We start from the raw sequence: 27735 nt of genomic DNA on the forward strand, positions 1-27735 counted from the left end.
AGCGAGTGTCTTGATGACATTTGAGCCCCTGGACAGAGTCCAGCTTGAAACTATTAGGCCCCAACACTCCTGAATTATCTGATCTAAAATATCCCTTTGTTTTTCCTTTTTTTGCTTTAACAAGTTTGAGTTGGGTTTCTGTCACTTGCAACCAAGTCTTGACTTTTAAAGCCAGTAGTAATCACAAGTAAATGCCTGTGAAGTGGTACATTATTATCCAGCATTTTCAATTTAATGTTAGACATTTTGTAGCAGAAAAATGAATAATTATGTGATCATAGCATTTTGAAAATACTTTGCTATGGTTATTACGAACGGCATTAACCATTTTTTATTAACAGAATTCCTACTAGACACGAGGTGTTGGGAAGTTGGGGGAGCGTGGTTAACGCGATCGGGCCCCAGCTTGGCTGGGCCGACCAGGCAGAGAGGAGGCCCGCGGTGAGAGTGCTTCACGGCAGCAAAGGAAGGAGGGAACTGAGCAGGATGTGGAGCCATTCGCTCGGTGGAAACGAGGATGTATAGGGGACTCGGGGGCCAAGCAAGCTGGGGCACTTCTTGGGCATCACACCTGCCGGTTTGTCCCATCAGGAACAATCCAGCAAGTTCGCTGGAGGCACTGTGTTTCTCTTTGAACCCATCAGCGCTGATAAAGGAAGCCCCAGGCTGAGAAGCCTTCTGCACAGTGGGCATCCTGCAGCCCTTGGGATTTGCAACAATCGTGGCCCTTCCCGCAAAAGAGTTCCCAACTGACTGCACTGAACAGGGAGGATGAGGTCAAAATGCACCTGCCACCTGTGATTTCAGGGATGCAAAATTAAATCACAGGTCAGTAGAGCTGAAAGGGAGGTGGAGGAGTGCCTATTCCAACCCCTTATTCTAGAGAAAACGAGGTCCGGAAATGCTGTGTCCAAGCGTCTTGGGCAAGTAACCACTGCAACACCACACAGTGAATGATGAAATGCAGGTGCAGCTTGTCACAGGGTAAAGGATCAAATCTCAAATACCATCTTCCTCAGATTTCCTGCTGCCCTTGCTTTGTAGATTGTCTTCACTATCTGCCATTCTGCATGTGGATCACATCTCCCCAAAATCTTTGCGGGCCAGATCTTTACTTAGGTTGGACCTCAGGCCTCAGCTTCATCAGTTTGAAAGGGCGAGAAACTCAATTTTGAGGTTAGCCTGGGCCAACCTCCCCCTCTTATCTGTGCATTAGGCACTTCCAAGTTCCTGAAATTAAACTTGAGGTCCTGGTACATCTTCCTGTCACCCCAAGGTCTCAAGGCTCCTGGACCCCAGTCCAGATCATTTTCTGCTCCGTCAGGGTGACCTTCAGAGGCAGCTGACATGGTCAGGAAATAACCCCCCAATGGTAAAACTAAAGGAACATTGTGTTTATGAGACAAGCAAGTGCCAGACAAGTTCTGATCCAAAGTCACACAGCTGGTTAATCACAAAAAGCCTGGGACACATCCCTGACTCACAGCCTCAGTACTTCCTTGCAGGTCCCACTACCTGCCCCACCCCGACTGCATTAACTACATGCTGCTCTGCCCAGGGACTGTGTCCCGGAGATGCCTGACTGTAAACTGAATTTCCATAATCCATATACTCCTTTTTCGTTGACTTCTTCAAAGAAATGTCAAATCAATCTTGTTAGCAGATGATTTAGTTGAATGCAACATAGTAAGAATCAGCTGATAAATTACAGTAACATTCAAAATCATGCTGGGACTTCCCTGGCGGTCCAGTGGTTAAGACGCCACGCTCCCAATGCAAGGGGCCTGGGTTCGATCCCTGGTCAGGGAACTAGATCCCGCGTGCCACAACTAAAGATCCTGCATGCCACAGGTAAGACCCGGAGCGACCAAATAAATAAATAAATATTTTTTTAAAAAAACAACACAAAACTACTGACAGGGACAAGTCAGGAGCATTAGTTCCATGTTGCTTTTTTTTTTATTATCAGAAAATATGAAAGTTTCATGGAATAAGGATATTTTCCCCACCACGTTTTCAAAGATGAATTCATTCAGCTTATATTTATTAATATGCTAGGCTCCAAAGATACAAGAATGATCAAAACAGTTTAAAAAAATCTCTGCCCTCAAGCAATCACGTGCTCATATGTTCTAGTAGGAATCATGTATTCTCACTTTTTTTGTTTTTCATAAACCAATTCAAGTTAAGAGTTTATTGAAGTTTTTTTCATGTGCTTGCAAGGCACAGTGAAAAGTACAAGATCCAGTCTTTATCCTTTTCGAATTTAAAGTGGTTGGGGGAAAAACAGACATGCAGAAACTCACTAAAATAACTATCAGTGAGAGATGTCCAATCAAGTGACAAAAGTTAACCATCTCAAAATGAATCCTGAAAATAATCCAGAGGAAGACAAATCAAGTGCGGAAAAACAGGCTTGCCGAGGGGCGAGAGGGGCGTCCCGCGTGGGGAAAGCACAGCGGAGAACATGACCCAGAAAAAGTTGGCTTGTTAGGGGGACGGTGCCGGGGCCCTCACCCCCAGCCAGAGTGTGAGAAACGGCTGCACGCTCCAGAGCCGGACTGAGACCCTGATCATTAAGTCCATAAAATCAAGCTTCCACAGCTTCTAAGCAGGGACTAAAGACAAGTGGGGCTTCCTGCCGGCCCAACACAGGGTGGTTGTAACAGAGAGACCAGAGGCCACATGTTGAGCGCCGGCTGAGAAGCCCCCTCCTGTGGGGAGGCCCTGAGCAAACACTCACCACACGTGGGGACAAGAATTGTGTGTGAATTACAGGATGTGGGGACAGAGCTCCCTGGCGAGGCACCATCGGGCAGGGAAACCTCCAAGATGGAGGGTGAGGAGGACGGGCAGAGGAGCTGTGAGGTCTGAGGCTGGGCCGGGGGCCAGGGCAGGGCCAGGCGACAGGGCTATGGAGAGGCAGCACCAGCCAGGTCAGAGCTGTGATGGGGCTGCCAGGGCTGCTTCCTGCTGTTTCACTCTAACTGCTCTGTGCAGCGTAGATTAAACGCAGCAGCCCCAACCCAGCTGAGCAGTGCAGGGAGCCCGGGGCAATCAGTGCGTGTGGACCCTCCCCTGCTCTTCCCTTGGTCCAGCCGGACGCGTGGGGTACAGAAGACGACATCGGTGTCAAGCCCACACCCTTGACAGATGCTGCTCTCCGGGCCCAGAATCTCTCCGGGAAGGAGGAGAGAAAGGCTCAGAGGCGCCCTCAGGGCAGGGCGGCCTGAAGGGAGAGGAGAAGGCAGAGAGCACCCCTCCTCCCAGGCCTTTCCCTCCCTGCCCCCTCAGCCCGTCTCAGGACTTGGCAGCACCAAACTCAGGAAATGTCAAAGCCCAAAGAGGGAAGGGGCACAGGTCACCCTCGGCCTGACGTCCCCTCCGCCCAAGCCCAGTGCGTGGCCGGCAGCACCTGCGCACTTGGGCTGCTAGAACCTCTCCCTCTAACTGCCTCGGGTTCCAACCCCCCTCTGCTACCCTCCCCCACCCCCACCAATGGCTTCTAAGCAACTGCCACTGATTCAGGACTGCCTCCCATCCTGGCCCCAGGCTGGACCAGACCCTCACCTCCTCCAGCATCTTGGGTTTGCCTCCTGGGCTCCACCCCAGAACGTGCCCACTTTCTGAGAGTTTCTTGGCGGTGTCCAGCGCTGGCAATGGTCTCCATCAGTGGCTTGGGCACTTAGAACACACTTAACTACTTTGTCAAAAGCTCAGGATCACACAAAACTATTTGTTAAAAAGAACATAATGCTACAGAACATTGTTCTGGCTGGGGGATCCTTCCCCACCCTAAGGCTGGTCTGGGGTCTAGTCTGAGACCCGCCGGCCCTTGTGCCTAAACACCACCAGCTGTGACCTGTCATTTCAGATTCTGCACAGTCTCAGGACGGGGGCGGCGACACAGCCAAGCTCTGCCCGGCCAGGCCCGCCTGGCCCGAGGACCCCTGCCCTTCTCTGGTCACTCACCCTCCATGCTCACCCATATGCTAGCTACACTCTCTTCCCCTCACAAGCAAACTACTTGGAAATTTTGCTCAGTTTGTTGTCCGGTTCCGCACATCCCTCCCGACTAGCATCTAATCCACACGACCGGGCTCCGCATCCACAACGTGGCCAACACCATCTTCGGTTCAAGACACCAGGGAACTTGTCATCGCCCAGAGCTACGAAGCTGTTCCGTCCTCATCTTGGGACATCCCTGGGACCATGTGCTCTGTCGGGCACTCTGTTTTAAAACTCTGTTTGAGCTCTTCGTGTGCCAAGCTCGACGACACACAATACGGGGACAGAGATGAATCAAGATGTGGCCCCTCCAGGAAGCCCCCAGCCTGGCGGGGGACGAGGGCTGTTTTGGGGGAACGCACAGGGGAACACCTGGCCCAACTCAGGAAGGTCCAGGAGGCTTTCTGAAAGGCTGAGGAGGAAGTCCCGAAAGAAGGAAAATGGGAGAAGCAAACACGAGGGCTGCACTGCCCACAGGCCCGTCTCACAGGCCCCAGAGCCACGGTCACAGCTGGGCCTCGGAAAGGCCCTTGGTGCCCCTGGGCCTGACCTGGGCTCCCCTCCCAGCCTCTATCATGTTCTTTTCTCTCGCAGACAGGTTTCCTCTGACCCCCAGGCCCCTCAGCTGCCCCGCAGCTCCTGAGCCTACACATATCAAAACATATCATATCAAACAGACTGGAGACTCTCTTGATACTAAGTCTTGACTTTGACATTGGTCACCCAAGGTCAAGGCTCCACCCCGACCCAGTCAGGCATGGCAGGGGAGGGCATCCCCTGGAGCCCACCCCTCATGGGGGGCCGTGGGGAGACCAGGGCCAGCAGGCAGGGAGCCGAGCCCCCGTCAGAGGTGGGGGGGGGGTGTCGGGTTTCCCCGGAGCAGGTGCTGAAGTGAGCTTGTCGCTCACATGACAAACTCCATCACCTAATAAACTTGAGCTCCCCCCGGCCCAGAGCCCCCTCTCGCTCTTAAGTCTTCTTTGCCACCAGGACTCATGGGGACCTCTGCCAGGAGTGAGCCGAACTCCAGTGCGGCTCCAGGGTCTCGTCCCCCACCCCTGGCCTCCTCTGGGAGCCTGACTCGAGGCCTGGGACCCTCCGTCACTGGGCGGGGGGAGTGCTGTGGTGCACGGCACCGGGGTCACCCCCCCAGCGAACGGTGCTGCCGCTCCAGCAGCGATTCTAATGCTGACGAGCCACGCCTGGCCTCCCCGGAGAGCCCCCCACAGACCCCCTCACCCTTCCCAGTGCCGTGGGTGCACTGCTCGTGGGAACTGCCAGAGTGTGCCACCCTCCACCTCCGTCCCCGCAGCCCCCAGGGCGATGCACATGCCCAGCCGCCACCTGATCCCCGGGGCCCACGTGCAGGATGCAGCTCCTGAGTCCTAGGAAGGGGGCCTGGCCCTGCTCCTCCCCACCTCCGGGCCTGGGTGGGTGCCCTCAGAAAACTCAGCCTACCTGAATCACTGCAAACCCCCCCACACACACTCACACAGGTAAATCTGTAATCTTCCAAGGTGTCCACCTGCCCAGGTGCTGTCACTGGTGTAGACCTCCATCCCGCACATGAGCCTGGGCGCCTGTGCGCACACAGAAGTGGGGGGTCGGGAATAAGGCAGGGACAGTAAAGCAAAGCAGGCTCCTTGCACAGACCAGTGAGGGTAGCGGGCCAAGAACCAAGGAGTAAGAGTAAATCAGTCTCACCCTCCGGCGCCACCTGGCACCCCTCTGATCAGGTTCTCGGGACTTAAGTCTGTCCCCCAGCTTCCTCGGACGACCACCTTTGGGCTGCCCGCTAAGAACTGGAACTATCTGGAAGTTTCAGGTCCCGGGGTAAGGCAGGACCAGACTGTTCTGTGACTTGCATCCAGGGGCCCGGGATCAGACGAGACTGAGACGTACCTTGAAAGCCCACCGGGCCTGGCTCCATCCCACCCTGCTCCCCCATTCTCTCACCAGTCTATTCTAGGAGAACTTCCTTAACAAATCACTTGCATCCAAATCTCTGTCTCAGGGTCTGGTTCTGGGGAACCCCACCCAAGACAATTTCCAGCATGAAAAAAAAAAAGAAAAAAAGGGACTTCCCTGGCAGTCCAGTGGTTAAGACTCTGTGCTCCCACCGCAAGGGGGCACAGGTTCAGTCCCTCTTCGGGGCACTAAGATCCCGCATGGCCAAAATAGAAAAAAGAAATTGCTATCCCAACCTTGTGCCTGCAAAGAACAACATGTATTTTCCTATAACCCAACCAAACTTCTATTGAGAGACCTTGTTTCCCCCAGATTGAATGAATCCCTCAGTCAGTTATAGGTTTGTTCCCAGGAGTGTACTGGTAAACCAGGGAAAAGAAAAAAGTCCTGATTTCTAGCACTTGCTAATTTCCATGATATAAACAATCCCACCACAGCCAGTCTCAAACTCCCAACACAATGTCGCTGACCAGGGGCTGGAAAGAGGTGCCAGGGGAGCCAGCTCCAGCCACCTTCCTTCCCAGCCTCACTCTGGGGGGTTTTCTACATAACTGTGAACACCTGTGACTCGGTGACACTGGTGGGGTCACAGCCACTCCTCGAGGACGGTCGCACAGCCCCCGCCTGACCTGACCCCTGCTTTCCTGGCACACAGGCTGTGTTTTCTGGGGCCGTTTTCAAACTGCAGCCTGAACTCGGAACTCTCTCCCTCTGGGTTGTGCCGAAACCCCAGGGTCCCACCCAGGAGACAGGACACAACTCCTTCCTCCTGTCTCTCCTTCCCGGGCTTGGAGAGCCCTCCCTGGGGATGGGAGGTGAGATGGGGTGGGGGCCAGGGCACCCCACTTGCTTTCTGAATGCTTCTCGGCACTCTGCCCCCTCTCTTCTTCCTTTGGGACACGATGATTAAAATCATTCACTGAGCTCAACACAGGGATACAGTGACCTAGAAAAACTAGCTTCCCACTCCCATGGAGCCCACATCCGGCTCCTGTTCCTGACTCCCAGCCACTCAGCAGCGGAGCTGCTAGCCTCCTAGGAAACCTCTCAAGGCAAGGAAAGGGCAGTTGCAAAGGCCCTGAGGCAGGAATGACCTTGGTTTGCCCTTGGTGTTTAAGGCACAGAAGGACAGCCGGTGGGGGTGGACCAAGACCTGCTGTGGAGGAAGCAGCAGGATGAGCAGCAGGCCAGCAGAGAGCAGCTCAGGCAGGAGCACAGACAGGGCAGGGGCTGGGGTTACTCCAAATGCAAAGGGAAACCTCGAAAGGTTGATGAGGAACAGAATGATGTCCGTGGATTTCTGTTGTTAAAAGATCCCTGGGGCTTCCCTGGTAGCGCAGTGGTTAAGAATCGTCTGCCAGTGCAGGGGACACAGGTTCGGGCCCTGGGCCGGGAAGATCCCACATGCCGCGGAGCAACTAAGCCCGTGCACTGCTACTACTGAGCCTGCGCCCTAGAGTCTGCAAGCCACACCTACTGAGCCCATGTGCCACAACTACTGAAGCCCACGTGCCTAGAGCCTGTGCTCCACAACAAGAGAAGCCACCGCAATGAGAAGCCCACGCACCGCAACGAAGAGTAGCCCCAGCTTGCCGCGACTAGAGAAAGCCCGTGCACAGCAACGAAGACCCAACGCAGCTGAAGATAAATAAATAAATAAATGAATAAATAAATAAATTTTAAAAGAAAAAAAAAAAGATCCTTGCAGCCACTTTGTGGTAGAAGTAGACATTTAGATTAGGCTCCTGCAAAAACAAACAAAAAAAAGCCAGAAAAACAAAATGCAAACAAAACAACACAAGTGAAAGAAAGTCATCATTTGGACCAAGTTGGAGGTGGTGGAGACAGAGGGACAGAGGAGACTCCAAGCGTCTGTTGTGAGCAGTGGATGAGGCCTGGTCTCCTTACCCGAGTTGGGGAAGAGAACAAGGAATCGGTTTGGGGGGAGAAGTGTGCGTTCCATTTGCACAGGTTAACATGGGGTGACCGTCAGACTTCTAAACAGAGAGGTCAAGTCGTTCACGAAATACAGGAATCTGGAACTCAGGGGAAGAGGCAGAAGTCGGGCTCATCCACACGCAGACAGGATTTAAGCTGTGGGCTGGATTTTAACCAGGACCTGGGAAAGGCTGAGCCTGTGGACCCACCACCATTTGGAGAGGAAGCAAAAGGGGTGGGGATGCGAAAGAGGCTGAGGAGAAGCAGCTAAAAAAGAAGGGACATTGGGAGAGTGTGGTCACAAAAAACAAGACACATTTAAAGAACTGTGTTGAACATAGCTGAGTTCAATGGGGATACAGAAGTGCCCAGCGGGCGTGCAGCACGGAGCCCCCTCTAACCTGGACCAGGGCCGTGCTGGCGGCCGTTGGCAGGAGGAAGGGGCTGGAAGAGGGACTCGGGCCTGTGTTCCTGCTGGGAATATTTCAAGAGAAACAGAAGAGATAACTGCGGGAAAACAAGTGCTTGAGACAGTGGGAGGATCTGACACCCGGGCAGAGGCAGGTGGGCAGCCTCTGATGGGAGCAGAGATGCCCCCTGGAAAAAAAGACAGGAAACAGAGCTATGGATGAACATAGGTTTGCATATTGGGCCAAGAGAAGATGAAGCTCCTGTTCACTTTTTTCTAGTTTCTTGGTTAGGTGTGGAGCAAGATCTTAGCTGAACAGGTTCTTCCTCAAAGAAGGATCCATAAGGACGATCTGGGGAGTAGAAAACCATCCCTCCCCTCCCTGCATCTCCACCACCACTGGCACCTAATTCAAGAACCTACATGGAGCAGTCGACAGTAAACGTTTACTGAAGGCTGCATGTGTGTTAACCTAGAGCCCGTACAGCTGCTTTTGGGCCTAAGACCTTTGCTGCATAAGTCTGATTCACACACAGGCTGTTGTACCATTTCTGCATGAACCAAACTATCTCTCTAGCCATCATTTTGGTATCAAGACAAAAATTAACCTCGACTAAGTTCACCATTTCACACGTCTTGGTGCCAAAAGGAGCTGGCCTGGTTTGACAGACATTGCCAGATGACAAAGTCCTTTTTTTACAAGGGGACCACAATAGGGCTTCTTTTATATCAAAGTATTATTGGATTTTGTGATCCAAGAGGCACAGAGAATCTATTGATACCTTCATTTTGGTGTCTATTTCAAAACTGATCAAGGGTGCTCAACAAACCCCACTACATTGAAAGAAACCTAAAAAGAAAAAGAGTGTAGCAGAGAAGCAAACAAACAAAATTTTGGAAGCCAGAAGGCAGATGGATCTACTGCCATCTACCTGTAACTGCCATTGCAGGTCCAGGTAGGTCAGAAGAGAGTGGGGTGGGGGGGTAGTCCCAGAGCACCTGACTACTAACGATGCAGGGACATAACAGATATGATAGGAAGATCCAGAAATGAGGGTAATCGCGGGGCTACAAAGTTTTTACAAAGCAATCGGACCCCTTCCCTCCCCTTCCCCACTCAATTCACTGAACAACTGCCCCGCAGCTGGACCAGCAGAGGCCCCGAGCCTTGTTCTTTGGAGAAGATAAATCAGGATGTCTTGACTGGGCTGGACAGCTGAAGGAGGGATTACGGTACTGAAAATAGAGGGACTAACTGAAAGTTTACACATTGAATGATGAGCCCCCCACTAAGCTGTTAGAATACGGGGACCCAAGCTCCAGCTTAGACCCTCTGGGCAAAAGCATGCAGGAAACGTCTCTGGAGAATCTGACCACAGATGCTCAACTGGTGGAACCCACCGGCCACATCACCCTGCAGGGAAGACAGGGCAAAGCAGTAATGCCTGCGGACAAGGGGCTTTCAACACACTTCTAAGTTCAAAAGATGGCTGGATAATATGAAGGGAAAGATACAGAGTGAAAGACACTAAAACAAACATATAAATTCAAGAATAAGAAAACTTCACAATCTTCTCATTAATATCCTCACAGAGGCAAGGAAATCTATGTCCCTATTAAACAAGGGCAGGATGATTTTATATATTTAGATAAAGATACAGATAATCTGAACAACCAAAGGGAAAAAGCGATGGGAAATTAAGAGTTTGAGAGCAGATTTTTAAAATCAATGACTCAATATCATTAGTCACCAGGGAAATGCAAATCAAAACCACAATGAGATTCCACTATAGCCACTAGGGTGGCTATAGTCCAAAACACAAACAGCAAGTATGGGTGAGGATGTGGAGAAGGGGACTTTCATACATTACTGGTAAGAATGTAAAATAGAAAGCAGCATAGCAATTCCTCAAAGAGTTAAACACACCCAGCACTTCCCAAGAGAAATGAAAACACGTGTCCACACAAGATTTTGTACACAAATGTTCATAACAGTGTTATTCATAGTAGCCAAAAAGGAAAGATAACCCAAACGCCCATCAACTGATGAATGGACAGATTAAGCGTGGTCTACAAGAGGATACTATCTGGTAACAACCCAGGAATAAAGCACTGACACAGCTACAACATGGCTGAGCCTTGAAAACGCTATGCTGAGTGAACAAAGCCACACACAAAAGGCCACGTATTGTGTGATTCTACTCATAAGAAATCTCCAGAAGAGACAAATCCATAGAGACACAGAGGTTGGGAGGAGAGAAGGCAGGGAGTTACTTGGAATGGATACAAGGTATCTTTTGGGGGATGATGAAAATGTCCCCAGATTAGAAAGTGGTGGTGGTAGTACACTTTTGTGATTATACTAAAAAATTTTTTTTTAAAAAACACTAATTGTACACTTAATTGTAAAAACACTTAATTTAAAAGGGTGACTTTTTATGACATGTGAGTTACATCTCAATAAATGTATGTCATTTTAAGAGATCAATGAATGTTTAGAATTTAAAGTTGAGAAAAATCACCCAAAAAAGTAAAGCAAGAAGACAAATAACTGGAAAATTAGAAAGGGAAAATAAGAGAATTAGCATCAGGAAGTCTAACATCTGAATGATCAGATTTCTTAGAAATAACAGAGAAAACTAAGGACAGGAAAATCATCAAGGAAATCAAATTTTCTCAAAACTGAAACACCAAGTTTCTAGATGGAAGGAAGCCTTAAAAAATGAGAAAACAGGAAGTACCTAGCAAAACGTATGCAATTAGACCCACACTGTGAAGATCAGAACGCTGAAAACAAGAGTCCATAAACTTCCAGAGGGAAAAGATTCCATACAAAGGATCAAGAATAAGAAAGGCAGTGAGATTTTCAAAAGCAATATTGAAAACTAAAAGTCAACTGAATGCCTTAAAAATTCTAAGGGGATTGAACCCGCACCCCCTGCATTAGAAGGCAAAGTCTTAACCACTGGACCACTAGGGAAGTCCCTATTCTACCTTTTTGAGAGTTTTTTTAAAATCGTGAATCAGTGATGAGTTTTGTCAAATACTATTTCTGTATCAGTTGATATGGTCATGTGATCTTTCTTCTTCAGTCTGTTAATTTGGGGAATTTCAATTAATATTTTTCAAATATTGAACCTGCCTTGGACCCCTGAAATAAATCTCACTTGGTCGTGGTGTTACAAAAAAAAAAAGAAAACAAAACAAATATTAAAAATGGGCAAAAGATTTGAACAGATCTTTTATCGCCAAATACAATAAACAGATGCCAAATGAAAAAAAAAATTCTAAGAAGTAGTTGTATTTTTAGTTTTTTAAGGAACCTCCATACTGTTCTCCATAGTGGCTGTATCAATTTACATTCCCACGAACAGTGCAAGAGGGTTGCCTTTTCTCCACACCCTCTCCAGCATTTATCGTTTGTAGATTTTTTGATGAAGGCCATTATGACCAGTGTGAAGTGATACCTCATTGTAGTTTTGATTTGCATTTCTCTAATGATTAGTGATGCTGAGGATCCTTGCATGTGTTTGTTGGCAATCTGTATATCTTCTTTGGAGAAATGTCTATTTAGGTCTTCTGCCCATTTTTGGATTGGGTTGTCTGTTTTTCTGATATTGAGTTGCATGACTGCTTGTATATTTTGGAGATTAATCCTTTGTCAGTTGCTTCATTTGCAAATATTTTCTCCTATTCTGAGGGTTACCTTTTCGTCTTGTTTATGGTTTCCGTTGCTGTGCAAAAGCTTTTAAGTTTCATTAGGTCCATTTGTTTATTTTTGGTTTTATTTCCACTTGTCTAGGAGGTGGGTTAAAAAAGGATGTTTCTGTGATTTATGTCATAGAGTGTTCTGTCTATGTTTTCCATACGACCCAGCAATCCCACTGCTGAGCATATACCCTGAGAAAACCATAATTCAAAAAGAGTCATGTACCACAATGTTCACTGCAGCTCTATTTACAATACCCAGGACATGGAAGCAACCTAAGCGTCCACCGACAGATGAATGGATAAAGAAGACGTGGCACATATATACAATGGAATATTACTCAGTCATAAAAAGAAACGAAATTGAGTTATTTGTAGTGAAGTGGATGGACCTAGACTCTGTCATACAAAGTGAAGTAAGTCAGAAAGAGAAAAACCATAACCATTTGCTAATCTATAAAAAGAAAAAATGGTTCTGAAGAACCTAGGGGCAGGACAGGAATAAAGATGTAGATGTAGAGAATGGACTTGAGGACACAGGGAGGGGGAAGGGTAAACTAGGACGAAGTGAGAGAATGGCATCGACATATATACGCTACCAAATGTAAAATAGATGGCTAGTGGGAAGCAGTCACATAGCACAGGGAGATCAGCTCGGTGCTTTGTGACCACCTAGATGGGTCGGATAGGGAGGGTGGGAGGGAGACGCAAGAGGGAGGAGATCTGGGGATACATGTATATGTATAGCTGATTCACTTTGTTATAAAGCAGAAACTAACACACTATTGTAAAGCAGTTATACTCCAATAAAGATGTTAAAAAAAAAAAAAGATAGTGACACCTGCTGAGTTAGAGAAAAACTTAAGCCAACTCAAACTTGAATTTGACAAGATGATCAACAAGAAAATGGTCCATGGTGAAATAACTTCTCAATGGTCCGTAGTAAATCCCATCCCATGCACAAATTCTGAGGTTCACAATCCTGTTCAGATCCCATAAAGGCTCTGAAAAGTCCTGCAATAAAAGAATCTGTTTAACTTTGAAAACAAAAAAACAAAAAGAATCATGTACCACAATGTTCACTGCAGCTCTATTTACAATAGCCAGGACATGGAAGCAACCTAAGTGTCCATCAACAGATGAATGGATAAAGAAGATGTGGCACATATATACAATGGAATATTACTCAGCCATAAAAAGAAATGAAACTGAGTTATTTGTAATGAGGTGGATAGACCTGGAGTCTGTCATACAGAGTGAAGTAAGTCAGAAGGAGAAAAACACTGTATGCTAACACATATATATGGACTCTAAGAAAAAAAAATGTCATGAAGAGATTAGTGGTAGGACGGGAATAAAACACAGACCTACTAGAGCATGGACTTGAGGATATGGGGAGGGGCAAGGGTAAGCTGTGACGAAGTGAGAGAGTGGCAGGGACATATATACACTACCAAATGTAAATTAGATCGCTAGTGGGAAGCTGCCACATAGCACAGGGAGATCACCTCTGTGCTTTGTGACCACCTAGAGGGGTGGGATAGGGAGGGTGGGAGAGAGGGTGACGCAAGAGGGAAGAGAAATGGGAACATATGTATATATATAACTGATTCACTTTGTTGTAAAAGAAAAACTAACACACTATTGTAAAACAGTTATACTCGAATAAAGATGTTAAAAAATATGAAATGAAATTGAGTTATTTGTAGTGAGGTGGATGGACCTAGACTCTGTCATACAGAGTAAGTCAGAAACAGAAAAATAAATACCATATGCTAACACATATATATGGAATCTAAAAAAAAAAAAAAATGGTTCTGGTGAACCTAGAGGCAGGACAGCAATAAAGATGCAGACATAGAGAATGGACTTGAGGACATGGGGAGGGGGAAGGGTAAGCTGGGAAAAAATGAGAGACTGGCATTGACATATATACACTACCAAAGTAAAACAGACAGCTAGTGGGAAGCAGCTGCATAGCACAGGGAGATCAGCTCAGTGCTTTGTGACCACCTAGAGGGGTGGGAGGGAGATGCAAGAGGGAGGGCATATGGGGATATATGTATACATAGAGCTGATTCACTGTGTTGTAGAGCAGAAACTAACCAACCCAACATTGTAAAGCAATTATACTCCAACAAAGATGTTAAAAAAAAAATTCTAGGCTGGACTTCCCTCACAGTCAGTGGTTAAAACTGTGCTTCCACTGCAGGAAGTGCTGGTTCAATCCCTGGTCGGGGAACAAAGATCCCACATTCTGCATGGCACAGCCAAATAAATAAATAAACAAACAAACAAAAGAGAAGAAATTTTTTTAAAAAAAATTCGAAGAGAAAAATATTTCTAATATAGAATTCTATATCCAGCTAAGTAGCAATTAAGCATGGTGGCAGAGGCATTTTTAGATATGCAAGTTCTCAGAAAATTCACTTCCACTGTACTAGCTTCTTTTCTACAAAATACAGGGAGTAAGTCAAGAAAGAAAAATCTGTAGCAACCAGAAAATAAGGAATTCCACATAAAAGAAAGGTGATACCATACTATCCAGCAACTGTGCTCCTTGGCATTTACCCAAATGAATTGAAAACTTACATCCACACAAAAACCTGCACATGGATGTTTACAGCAGCTTTGTTCAAAACTTGGAAGCTAAGATGTCCTTCAGTAGGTAAATTGATAAACTATGGTATGTCCAGACAATGGAATATTATTCAGAGTTAAAAAGGGCTATCAAGTCATGAAAAGATATGGAAGAATCTTACATGCATATGACTAAGTGAAAGAAGCCAATCTGAAAAGGCTACATACTGTGTGATTCCAACTACATGACACTCTGGAAAAGGCAAAATATGGTGTCTGTAAAAAGATCAGTGGTTGTCAAGGATTGGGGAGAAAGAAAGATGAACAGAGGACAGAGGATTTTTAGGGCAGTGAAACTATTCTGCATGATAATTAATGATGGATACATGTCATTATACGTCTGCTCAAACCCAAAGAATGTACACAACCAAGAATGAATCCTGATGGACTTTGGGTGATAGTGATGGGTCCATGTTCACTGACTGTAAGAAACACATCACTCTGGTGGGGGATGCTGATAACGTAGGAGGCCACGCGTGTGTGGGCGCAGGGGGTACAGGGAAAATCTCTGGGCTTTCTGCTCAATTTTGCTGTGAACCCAAAACTGCTCTTTAAAATAGTTTGTGTTTTTTCAAGCTAATTCATTTCAACCTTAATACTGGCAACATTTCCTAAGGAAACTACCATATTGATTAAGAAAAAAACCACGTATGTCTAAATGATGAAATGTTATGTCATAATTGAATTGTTTTTCAAATCTTATATAATAAAATGTGGGTGGGGGGAAAGACAGAAAGAAAAGCGGTGAAAATAATACCTGGGATAAGAAAATTTCTAGCAAAGGGACAGCCTCATCCTGTAACAGGCTAAGGGAGCAGGCCGTCCAGAGGGAAGCAGACAGTGGAAGTGCTGATGTGTCTGAGTGTGTTCAGAGGGGATTCTTACCAAGTAGAGTCCAGGATCCAGTGGCGGAAGGGGTGCAGAACGTATTGTTGAATTAGTGATGAGAACGTAGAAAACCAGAGCAGAGAGGATTGCTCACCCAGATGAATGGAAAAGTGATTCTAAAATAGTAAGTAGCTCAACTGCAAAGAGAATTTACCTAGTCATAGTGACATAAATACTGATGCGAGCTAAATTTCAATAAAACCCTGTGGGATTTTTGAGAGGACATGAAGAATGAAATGTGAAAATATATATGCACCTCCACATTCACTGCAGCATTATTCAGAGCAGATAGAAACAACCTAAGTGCCCATTGATGGATGAATGGATAAAGATGTGATACACACACACACACTACTCAGCCATAAAAAAGAATGTAATCTTGCGATTTGTGACAACATGGATGGACCCTGAGGGCATTCTGCTAAGTGAAATAAGTCAGAGAAAGACAAATACTTTGACAAGACAAATGTATGTTATCACTTATATGTGAATCTAAAAAAACAAACAAAAAAAACCCCAAGCTCATAGATACAGAACAGATTGGTGGTTGCCAGAAGCAGGGAGTTTGGGGATGGGATGGAGAAAATGGGTGAACAGAGTCAAAAGGCACAGTTATAAAATAAATAAGTCCTGGGGATGTAATGTACAGCATGGTGACTATAGTTAATAATACTGTATTGTATATTTGAAAGCTGCTGAGAGAATAGATCTTAAAAGTTCTCAGCCCAAGAAAAAGTTGTAACTATGTGTGGTGATGTATCTTAACTAGACTTATTTGTAGTGATCATTTCACAATAAATACAAATTTTGAATGACTACATTGTACACCTGAAACTAATATAATGTTGTATGTCAATTATATCTCAATTTTTAAAAGTGACTGTGAGAGGTGGGGGGAGGAATAAATTAGGAGTTTGGAATTAGCAGATACCAAGTAGTATATATAAAACAGATAAACAGCAAGGTCCTACTGTATAGCACAGGGAACTATATTCAATATCTTGTAATAACCTATAATGGAAAAGAATAGGAAAAAGAATATATGTATATATGTATAACTGAATTACTCTGCTGTACACCAGAAACTAACACAACATTGTAAATCAACTAGACTGCAATACAAAATAAATTTTAAAAAGTGAATGTGAGGGGTGAGGTTTGGGGGACTGGGGGAAAGCAGGGGTGTTACAGAGCTGAAGTCTCATCATACCTAACGGGAAGCTCATAGTTTTGGCTGAAATTGAACAATCGAGAAGCAGGAATGGAAACATAAATTATAGGAATAAGATTTTTTTTAATTTTAATAAGAGCTAAGAAAGCTGAAATTGGCTGCCTCCTGAGAGCAAGAAATGAGTGAGAAGACTGGCAAAGAAAAGCTGCTTCTCATAAATTAGGGGCAATTTACCTCCAAATATAAACATCAAGAATATAAGTCCATTTCTGTGTTTGTCCTTTGATGTTAGTGATTTCACTTCTTTATGCCTCACTTTATCCATTCATTCCCCAAATGCAGAAGACTGTTGAACCATGTGGGGTACTCTTTTTTTTTTTCAAGGCTGTTTTGCATAAGAAATATTTATGGCTTTATAATTAGAAATTAAACTGGCTACATTCAAGTTTTTAAGGGGGCATCAAAACTACTTGCAAGATACAAGCTATTGAAAGTGCAGGTTTAGGCGAATTGAGGGTAAAAGATGCCCTAATGTCCATCCCACCTCCACCAGGTTGGGGACAGTCCTTATGAACTCAATTTGACCTTGGTTGTGAGAACTAGTCTGGCTCAGGCTGGCTGCTTAGTGACCAGCGAGAGGGTCAGAGACCCGCTCCCACAGCCCAGGAGGCCCAGCGCGCCTCGTGAGGGAGACCCCCAAACGGCAGAGCTGCCAAATACTCTCTAAATGAGGGTCTACCCCACCAGCGAAAAGATGTTTCAGTCTAAAGCCTTAACGTGTGCACATCATCAATTGGACCAACACATCGTGATTATTATGAAACATACATGCAAAAACATATTAAAGGAATCTAGACATAAAATGCAATTTTTAGAGCAGTCTCTCTATTTCCTACTGGAATTCCAGCAAACCACTCTGCACATCTTGGGTGTATCTACCCCCTGCCCCAAATCTCTCAGCTACCTGGAACAGGGGGGCTGGACGGGGGAGAGAAGCAACTACACCCCTCCTGGGTCTTGGGTTCAGCTCGGGGTCTGCACTGATGGAGCTACAAGCCAAGCAAACCTAGACCCACCTTGGCTTGAACCACGTGTCAACTACACGCAAGGAGTCCAGGAAAGACACCAACAGAATGATGAGGCCATGCATATTCACTGGGGGAAAAAAAAAACTGGAAAAGAGCACAAGAAAAAATTTTAAATGACCTGTGACCCAACTCCTAAGAGAACACTGCCTACACTTTAGAATGAAGTTTGTCAGTGACTTTTTATGCATTGAGAGGTTTCTTTTCAAAATGTGCTGTTTTGGAAGTTCCTTTTTTGCATTTATCGTGAATATTTTGTATGTCCTTAAATTTCTCAACGTTTTTAATTACTGTAATGTCTCATAGTATATTTAATTTTTATGGTTCCTGATTTTTAAACATTCTATTATGGAAATTTTCAAATGTATGCAAAGTAAACAAAATAGTTTAATGAGCCCAAATGTATCCGTCGTCCAGCTTCAACAATTATAAACATTCTGCCATTCTTGTATCATCTGTAACTCTAGTCTACATTGTTGAGGTTTTTTTTGGGGGGGTACATACATTGTAATATAAAAGATTGATATTACTATCTTCCTTAAATGTTCTCTAGAATTCGCCAGTACCTGGAGTTTTCTTTGTGAGGACACTTTCAGTAACGATTTCCATTTATTTGCTAAGATATACCACTATTCAGATTTTGTTTCTTCTGTTTTGATAAACTGTGTTTTTAAGGAATTCATCCACCCCACCTAAGTTATCAAGTGTGTTGATATAAAGCTGTTCATAATATTCCCATTTATAATTTTGATGCTCGTAGTCACTGTAACAGTATTCCCTCTTTTATACCTGCTATTGGTCATTTGCATTTTCTCTATTTCTTGCTAGGAATTTATTAATTTTATTCAACTTTTCAAAGAACCATGGATTATTTAGAAATTTATTGCTTAATTTCTAAATATTTGGTGATTTTTAAAACTACCTTATTGTCTTTCTAACTTAATTCCAGAGCGGCCAGAAAGCATACTCTTAAGAGTTTTAATGTTTTACAATTTGTTGAGATTTTGGGGGGCCAGGATTTGGTCTATATTGGTGAACATTCCACTTGAACTTAAGAAGAGCATTTTGCATTTGTGGGGTATAGTGATCTATAAATGTCAATTAGTTAAAGGTAGTTTGCGGTGTCACCCAGACACTGTGGTGTCACAGTTTTTCTGTTTATGAGACAAGCATGTTAAATGATCCACCTAAGATTGTGGATTTGTTTACTTCTCCTTTAAGTTCTGTTAGATATTACTTCACGTATTTTGAATATAAATACACATTTATATTATGTCTTCCTGATGTACTGACCCTTTTTTTTTATGATGAAACAGTCCTTTTTATTTCCAATAAATCTCCTACCTTGAAGTCGATGTTGCTTGATATTAATACAGCCAGTCCAAGTTTCTCACAATTAATGTTTCCATGTGCCCTGGGTTAAATAGTATTTCCCCAAAATTCATGTCCAACTGGAACCCCAGAATATGACCTTATTTGGAAATAGAGTCTTTGCAGATTGTACTTAAGGTAAGGATAGAGGTGATATCGTAGGATTAGGGTGGGCCCCAAATCCAGTGAGACTGTGTTTATAAGAGACAGAAAAGGACACACAGAGGCCCAGGGAAGAAGGCAACTGAAGACAGAGGCAGAGACTGTGGTGATGCTGCCACAAGCCAAGGAACAACACCAGGAGCCCCCAGAAGCTGGAAGAGGCAAGGCAGGGTTCTCCCCTGGAGCTTCTGGGGGGACTGTGGCCCCGCCAGCACTTTGATTTCAGCTCTGGCCTCCAGAACTAGGAGAGAATTAATATCTGCTGATCTAAGCTTCCAAACTTGTGGTTACTTGTTATTGCAGCCACAGGAAACCGATACACCATCATACACATTTTTCCTTCTTTTTACCATCAACCCATTTGTGTCTGTATTTAAAGTGTTTCCTATAAACAGCATGAAGCTCAGTCTTTTTTTTTTTTTTTTTTTTAATTTCTTGGCCGCATCTCGTGGCCTGTGGGATCCTAGTTCCCTGACCACGGATGGAACCCATGCCCCCTGCAGTGGAAGCACAGAGTCTTAACCACTGGACCACCAGGGAAGTCCCAAAGCTGGGTCTTTTCTTTCCTCTCTGACATTCTTTGCCTTTTCATTGGAAGGGTTAGTCCATTTACATTTAATTATTAAAATGCTTGGATTTAAGGCAGCCATTTTGTTATTTGCTTTTTATTTGGCTCATTTGTTTGTTTGTCTCTATTCCTTCTTTCTTTAAGCTTACTTGAAGATTTTTTGCTATTTTGGTCTTATTCCCCTATTAGCTTTTTAGGTATCCTCCCGTTCTTTTATTTTTCAGTGGTTGCTCTAGGGCTGCATTGTACAAAATGGTAGCTACTAGCCACCTGTGGCTATTAAATTTAAACTTTAATTAAAATTAAGTGAAATTAAAATTTAGTTATTCAGCACAATACCCACATTCCAAGTGTTCACCAAATACACATGACTTGGGGGACACTGCAGATACAGAACATTTCTGTCACTGAAGAAAACCCTACTGGTAACTTATCACAATTTATCTATAGTTACTATTACACTACTTTACATACAATATTGGAACTTCGAGAGAAGGTAGTTCCTTTACCCGACCCCGTCCCTTGTAACATTTTCATATATTTCATCTGCATACATTATAAACTCACAATACACTATTAATATTTTCCACATATTTGTAAAAGAAACTTTAAGAAAAATTACATGTAGTCTTTATTTTTATCCACATATTTACCATTTCTGCTGCTCTTTATTTTTCCTCTGAATCTGAGTTACCATCTGGTGTCATAACCCTTCAGCCTGGATATCTATAACAGCACTGTTCATAGTGCAGGTCAGCTGATGTTAAATTTGCTTATAGTGTCTTTAATTTTTTCACCATTTCTCTTGAAGTATATCTTTGCAAGATATAAAATTATGAGTTGGTGATTTTTTTCTGTATTTCAGCACTTCCACTGTGCTGTTCTGCTGTCTTCTAACCTCCATTATTTCTAATGAAAAGCCAACATTTTCAATGTGTTACTTTCTACACACAATGTCTCTTTTCTTTGGCTACTTCTTTTATGATTTTCTCTTTATTTTTGGAGTTCAGCAGTTTCATCATATGTGCCCATGTGAGTTTTTCTGTATATTAATCCTGCATGTGGTTCACTGGGTTTCTTGGATTTATAAGTTAATGTCTTTGATCAAATTTCAGAAATTTGAGGTCACTATTTCTTCAAATATTGTTTCTATCCTGGTTTTTTTTTTTCCCATCTTTTTCCAGGACTCTAATTACACTTACTTTAGACCAGATAATATTCATCAACAAGCCTCTGAAAATCTGCTCATTTCTCTTCAGTTGTTTATTTCTCCCCACTCTGCAGATTGGATCATTTCTATAGACTTGTTTCCAAAGTCTTCAATTTGTTGTTCTTTCATCTTCAACCTGGTGTTAAGCACATTCAATGAATTTTTCATTTCAGTTATTGCACTTTTGAGTTTTAGTATTTCCATTTGCTTCCCTTTTACAGTTTCAATTTCTCTGCTGAGATTCTCCATCAGTTAATTTATTATGTATACATCTCATTCTAAATCTCTGAGAGTATTTGTAACACCTGCTTTAAAGTCCTTGTCTGCTAATGGTTGCATCTGGTTCATCCAGGCATCCATTTATAGGATTGCTTTTTTTCTGAACAGTGGGTGACATTTTCCTGTCTCTGTGCCTTCTAATTATTTTTTACTGGATGTTATGAATGATATGTTGTGAGGACTTTACCTTCCATTACAGTTCTCTAATGAGTGATTTTGTTTTGTTTTGTTTTGTTTCATTTTGTTTTGTTTTGTTCTATACACCAGTTAACCTGGCTGGGCTCAAACTCTGTCTCTCCCGAAGGGAGAAGAAGCTGAAATCTTTGCTCTGTTCTTCTAGTTTTTTTGGCGTTTCTTGTCAGGCTACCATGTTGTTAAGTCATCAGCCAAGGATCTCAGTGGATTCTGCATTCAGATTTGTGGGGCTCTCACTTCTCAAGTTCCCTTCCTTCTAGGATTTGGCTGCAAACTTTCTGGCTGTTGCCACACCTCCAAATTCTGTTCTCTGACATCATGAGCCAGTTAGTAGGGCCAGCTTTCTGGGCGTGTGACCTGTAAAGTCCCACAGGGCCCCAGGCCTGGTTTAATACTCTTCACTCACTGTCTTGAAATTCCTATTTTCAACAGAGACAGAGGATTTTCATTTTGCACCAGGCTCCACAAACTCTGTAACCCATCTTGCCAGTAACCCTGTGGCTTTCTGCTTCCCCCTGACTGCAGACTGGGGAGTGTCCTCAGGCAAAAGGGCATCAACTCACAAATCTTAGCCAGTGTACTCAGCTTTCAAGGGTAGACTCACCCTGCATTCACAAAGGAGATATAAATGTCATATTTTTTTTTTGTTATCTGAGGAGTGTCAGTCCAACCAAGCTCCTCTGACAATCTATTGCAGCCACAGTTCTCAACCAGGATCAGTTTTGCCTAAGGGGACATCTGGCATGCCTGGAGACATTTCTTTGTTGTCACCATTGAGGAAGGTGCCACAGGCATCTACTGGGTAGAGGCCAAGGATGCTCCTAAACATCCCACAATGCACAGGACACTCCCTACTACAACAAATTATCCAGCCTCAAAGGTTGACAGTGCCGAGATTGAGAAATCCTGCATTATAGGAAGTCAGGCCTCCACTTTCATTTTTAATGGCAACATTATTATATACATTATCATCGCATTGTTTAATGACTCCTCTAGGACTATATAGCATACTAATCAAACATAGCCCCAATTCAGGGGAAGAGGAAGCCAAATTGGCCTTAACTCTTTCCTATAATCTTACTTATGTTTCCAACGGAACAGAGTCAAAATGTGCAAAAATGGCAATAATAAAATGCCACTTTCATCAATTAAGCACGATATCCATACAAAGACCTCAGACATAACCTTTCATTACATCATAACTATTTGCTCTTCAAAAGGAAGTTCAGAGAAAGACGGATTAAGAACGGAAAAATCCTACCTGTAGCAGTGAAGATTATACATAAGATTACATATTATATCAACATGCTGTAATGTTACATTTACTTAGACTCCCCTCATGATTTCTATTTCCAGATTCATAATCATTCTCTGACATTAGAAATTGCCTACATCTATGACCCAATGATTCTTAAATTTAAAAAAATTATCTAGATTAAAGAAAAAACATTAAATTTTACTAACAGTTATATACAAATATTAAATATTTTATTCTAATTTGTCCTATGCATAGACCACATAATCCAATCATCTAATAATTAGTATTGATGGAAGAAATTTTCACATATTGAGGTGTGGGGAAGTCATTCTGGCTTACACATGATTTGGCTTGAACTTTATGCTCACTAGAATAGCCTGCCTCCTGGCCTGTCAACCATGCATTTTCCATCTGCATCTGCTTGAACCACTAAAGACAAGAACGCATTTAAAAATCAAAATGGAGTAACTGTGGTTCAGGCATCCAAAATGGAGCAGGGTGTCCTTTGTGGACATGGTTTCAGACACATTCCTGCATCACTGAGAACTTGAATTTTCTGAACTGTATCAAACTCAAGGACACCAGCAGCCTTTCTCAAAACAGAATCTGATAGCAACTGCCAGCTGCAACCTTCTGGTCTCAACGTCTCCCCTTGTAACTATGCCACCACTTCAGACCCCAACCAATCCTGGCTTAACAAGCGCCTCACTTCTTACCAAATCCAATTATCATTCCTGACAAACAACTCAGGTAATTGTGAGGTTTTTTCCTTTATTAGCCACCCTCACTTTGCAGTCTGGAGGAACACAACCCAAGTGCTGCTTGAATCTGTGTCTCCCAGGGTATAGTCTTCAGTTTGTCTCAGATAAAACTCTTTTCCATTCCTATTATAGACTGTTTATTGATTATTTCCATCAATAGGATGTAATTAGAGGTGTTTGAAAGAAACTGAAATGTGAACACAAGGGGCAGAGCATTTTTTCCCTAGAGTTCTTTTAATAGGATAGTAAGGGTTTTTTTCAGTTTATTATGTAAGGTACCAAGAGGGAATATTGTCTTCTATTTCTTTTTCTAAGTGAACTATTAAATTTGAGTGAATTCTCTTTTAGATACATTTTATTTTATGTGCTTAAACTTTTAAAAAACTGTACTGTTTGCTTCTATTTTCAGCTGACTTTAATTTACACTGTTATCCATCTCATGTGATACGACTTCATAAAGTGTGTATAGTAAACTAAGTTATAACAGAAAAGGAATAAATATGCACTTCTCAGATCTCGGTTCAAATACCCTTCCTCTGAAAGGCCTTCCCTTGATTATACACAAACCCCCTTCCCTCCCCAATTTAAATTGAACCTTCCCTATTTCTCCTCACTTGTATAATTTGCATTATATAATAAACACATTGGCTTATGTTTATATGACTGAACATACTTCCACCTCCTAGTGTACAAACTCCATGAGGACCCACGTCTTTTTTTTTTTTTTTTGGAGTATAGCTGCTTTACAATGTTGTGTTAGTTTCTGCTGTACAACAAGTGAATCAGCCATATGTATACATATATCCCCTCCCTCTTGGACCTCCCTCCCACCCCACTCCCCCATCCCACCCATCTAGGTCACCACAGAGCACAGAGCTGAGCTCCCTGTGCTATACAGCAGGTTACCACTAGCTACCTATTTTACACATGGTAGTGTATATATGTCAAACCTAATTTCCCAATTCATCCTACCACCCCTTGGCCCCCGTGTCGACACATCCATTCTCTACATCTGCGTCTCTAATTCCTGCCCTGAAAATAGGTTCATCTGTACCATTTTTCTAGATTCCACGTATATGTGTTAATACACGATATTTGTTTTTATCTTTATGACTTAACTTCACTCTGTATGACAGATTCTAAGTCCATCCACCTCTCTACAAATGACCCATGTCTTTTGTTTCACCCAATACCAACCAGGAAGCCAAGCAAATTGTGTGTGCTTGATACGTATTAATAAACAAGTGGATACATGGAGGTCAGTGAATGCACATGACAGTGATATTTAGAACCTTCTTCTGTCTTCTCAAGTTAGATTTTCTATAGTCATCCTTCGTTCTACTCAAAGATCTAAAAGTATAGTATAATTTTGGCAAAAATTTTGGCGTAATATTAGGCGAAAAGCATTACATGACATTTGTTATTAACAGGGCCCTAAAATAAATGTGAATTGTGGATCTCTATTTTTTTATTTGAAAAATTAATCAAATATAAAGTTTACTCCAAATGCCCACTGCTGTGTTGCATTAAACGGCCCAATTTGCTCTATTAAAGGGATTTTTATTAGATATATTTACCTATCAGTTATAACATCCCATGTCATTTTGCTCGAAATCAAGGAACACGTGTTATAGCAGGTTTCTTAAAAGCTATGTCGAAATGTTCATGTGTTGCAAAAGCCCTATAAGATGATGGACATTATGTGAGAATTAAGGTGAAAACCAAGGGATCTCTGGTGGATTGGAGGTGTGGATAGAGGGCACAGGGTCTGGAAGCGGCCTGCTCCTCCCTGGGCTATATTGCAGATTAAAAATTAGGATGCAGTGTGCAATTGCGTATTCTCCTTTTAGCAAATATAAACAGTATGTGACAACTGGCAATTGTTTTCAATTTTTTACTAAGTGTAGAAATTGTTGAAAATTATGTCTTGGACCTCCTGATTTGGAAACTTTGTCGAGATGGAAGGTGTAATAGTTTAAGGTAGGGGGTCAAGAGTGTGCGTAAGTGTATGCACGTGTGTAAGATGAGCAGGAAACAGCGCCGCAAAGTGAAAAGAGCGCTCCAGGTGCTCCAGGAATTCCAGATCTCAAAGCTAGCATCCCACCCCTTTATCTGGCTCTCCGTTCCTATTGACCACTGTCCAAGATCACAGCCAGGGAGCTGTTTTAAGAGCTGCAATGGCAGCTCCGGGCGGCGGCGGCGGCACCGCCACCGCCACCGCCACGGCCTCAGCGGCACTGTCCGCAGCTGCGCACCGGGCTCGGGCAGCAGTCTTTACGATAACGGGAACTGAGACGAGGGGCGGTACTTACGGTAACGGGGGGAGTGGCCAGGCGGCAGTATTTACGGTAAGGGGGCTGGGCCGGGCTCGGGGCTGCCGGGCCGGCCCGAAGTCCGCGTTGTCAGGTGATCTACTGCTGAGGCGGTTACCGCCCCCTACACCAGCGGAAAACGCGGAATGGCCCTCGGGGGCAGTGAGGGGCCGGAGACCCGCCTCATCCGTGCCCCCCAGCCTGCAGGCTGCAGCGCCGCGCCGGGTCCGCGTGCAGCCCCCTCCCGTCCCTCAGCTGGGGTCCCGGCGTAAGCCCCACTCCCCGCGCCCACATGGGGCTGTGCTACAGCCTCCGGCCGCTGCTCTTCGGAGACCCAGAGCCGCCCTTGGAGGGGGCGCGGTCCGGCCCAGACCAGACCCCGGACCCGGACCTGAACCCGGTCACGACCCCGGTCCGGACCCCGGCGGTGGCAGGCGCGGCACGGGCCCCCGCGCAGAAAGAGAGGCGGCGGCGCGCGGACCAGCAGCGCGCGGAGGAACGCGAGGCCAAGCGGGTCAGCAGGAGCATCGACCGCCGGCTCCGCGAGCAGAAGCGCGACCTGCGGCGGACTCACCGGCTGCTGCTGCTCGGTGGGTGCGGGCGGCGCACGGGGGGCGCGGGCGGCGCACGGGGGGCGCGGGGAACCGGGCGCGGGGCGGGGCGCGCGGGACGTGAGGCGCGTGGGGCGGGGCGCGGAGCCGGGCGCACGCTGGGCTGGGAACCGGGCTCGGGGCGTACGCGGGCTCGGCGGGTTCAGTCTCGGGTCTAGAGTGGTTCTTACCCGACAGCGTCCACTTGAGTGACTGGGCCGCGAACGCGCTGCCCGGTGACTCTCTTTTCCACACCGTGTCATCCGGGCCCGTGGCTCACTTGTTACCGGTTAAGGAGCCTGCCCGGGAATTTCGTCCTCACTCGGTTCATCCCCAGGGCGTGCAGCCGCGGAGGGGCCTCGTGCAGCTCACCTCCTCAGCGGCGGCCTTTGTTCTAAGGGCGCGAGCGAAAGCAAGTGCACGAGGCCTTTACATCGGTGGGTGTGGCTTGTCCCCTTTAGAGAAATAACTTCCACAGCCCAGGGTACGGTCCTTCTGTCTCACTGAGTAGGTTCGAGCCTGGTGCCGTCGTAATGTTTGCTCGTCCTTCAGAAACATTCGCTGTGCCACCTGCACACAAGAAAATGGGCACACCACCACCAGTGCTTGAAGGTACAGACCGCGTCGTTTGCTGGCATTTCTCAGCGAGCGGAACAGTCTTTCCCGTGAACAACTTGGAGACGTTCTCTGTGCTCTCAAAGCCTGGGTTCCTCATGCTGCTTGTGGCTTTTAAAGTTTGGGGGGGTGGGAAGCAAGACGTGGGCTTCTGACCCCAATTTTGTGACCTATAAGGAAGAATAATTGTTGAGTTCTGTGCCCTCCTGGGCACAAAGAAAGAACCCGGCCCACGATGGAGGAAGATCCCTGCTTATAAATGAGTGAGACTTTTCTTTAAGATCTAGAGAACAACTTAGTCTTCGGTTTTGAAAGGGCTCACCATTGCCAGAATGAATAACTAAAACAACACAAACCTAGCTGCTGTATCCGGTGAAATATCTGAATTCTAACATAAAGGGACTTTTTTTGGAGTAACAAAGAACAAGAAATATAGAAGTGATCAGGTTACCTGAAAAGGGAAGAGGACACATCAGAAGCAGAGTTATCTACAGTGCTAACTTCTGGATCAGGGCAGAACAATGTTTCCAGCGGTCTGAAAATACAGAATCGTGATCCTAGAACCTGATACCTCGTTAAACCACTATGTGTGTGTGTTT

General features: G+C 44.8%; 1 protein-coding gene and 1 long non-coding RNA gene across 3 annotated transcripts in view; one reads left to right on the forward strand and one right to left on the reverse strand.

Annotated features, from left to right (window-relative positions):
- The window catches only part of LOC131742052 (uncharacterized), a 212774-nt gene extending 186165 nt beyond the window's left edge, over positions 1–26609 (reverse strand). The window contains exon 1 of the long non-coding RNA XR_010837089.1: positions 26506–26609. This is a non-coding gene — a long non-coding RNA (uncharacterized lncRNA). The remainder of the gene's footprint in view (positions 1–26505) is intronic.
- Positions 25961–27735, forward strand: part of GNAL (G protein subunit alpha L) — an 87824-nt gene continuing 86049 nt past the window's right edge. Inside the window, exon 1 of one of the 2 annotated variants that reach the window (XM_059039445.2) lies at positions 25961–26521. In XM_059039445.2, the coding sequence (XP_058895428.1) occupies positions 26224–26521 (298 nt within the window). In that variant the 5' untranslated portion in view covers positions 25961–26223. The remainder of the gene's footprint in view (positions 26522–27735) is intronic. The other variant, XM_067016099.1, reaches the window with a different exon arrangement.

Source organism: Kogia breviceps, chromosome 15, assembly GCF_026419965.1.
Source record: "Kogia breviceps isolate mKogBre1 chromosome 15, mKogBre1 haplotype 1, whole genome shotgun sequence".
Lineage (NCBI taxonomy): Eukaryota > Metazoa > Chordata > Mammalia > Artiodactyla > Physeteridae > Kogia > Kogia breviceps.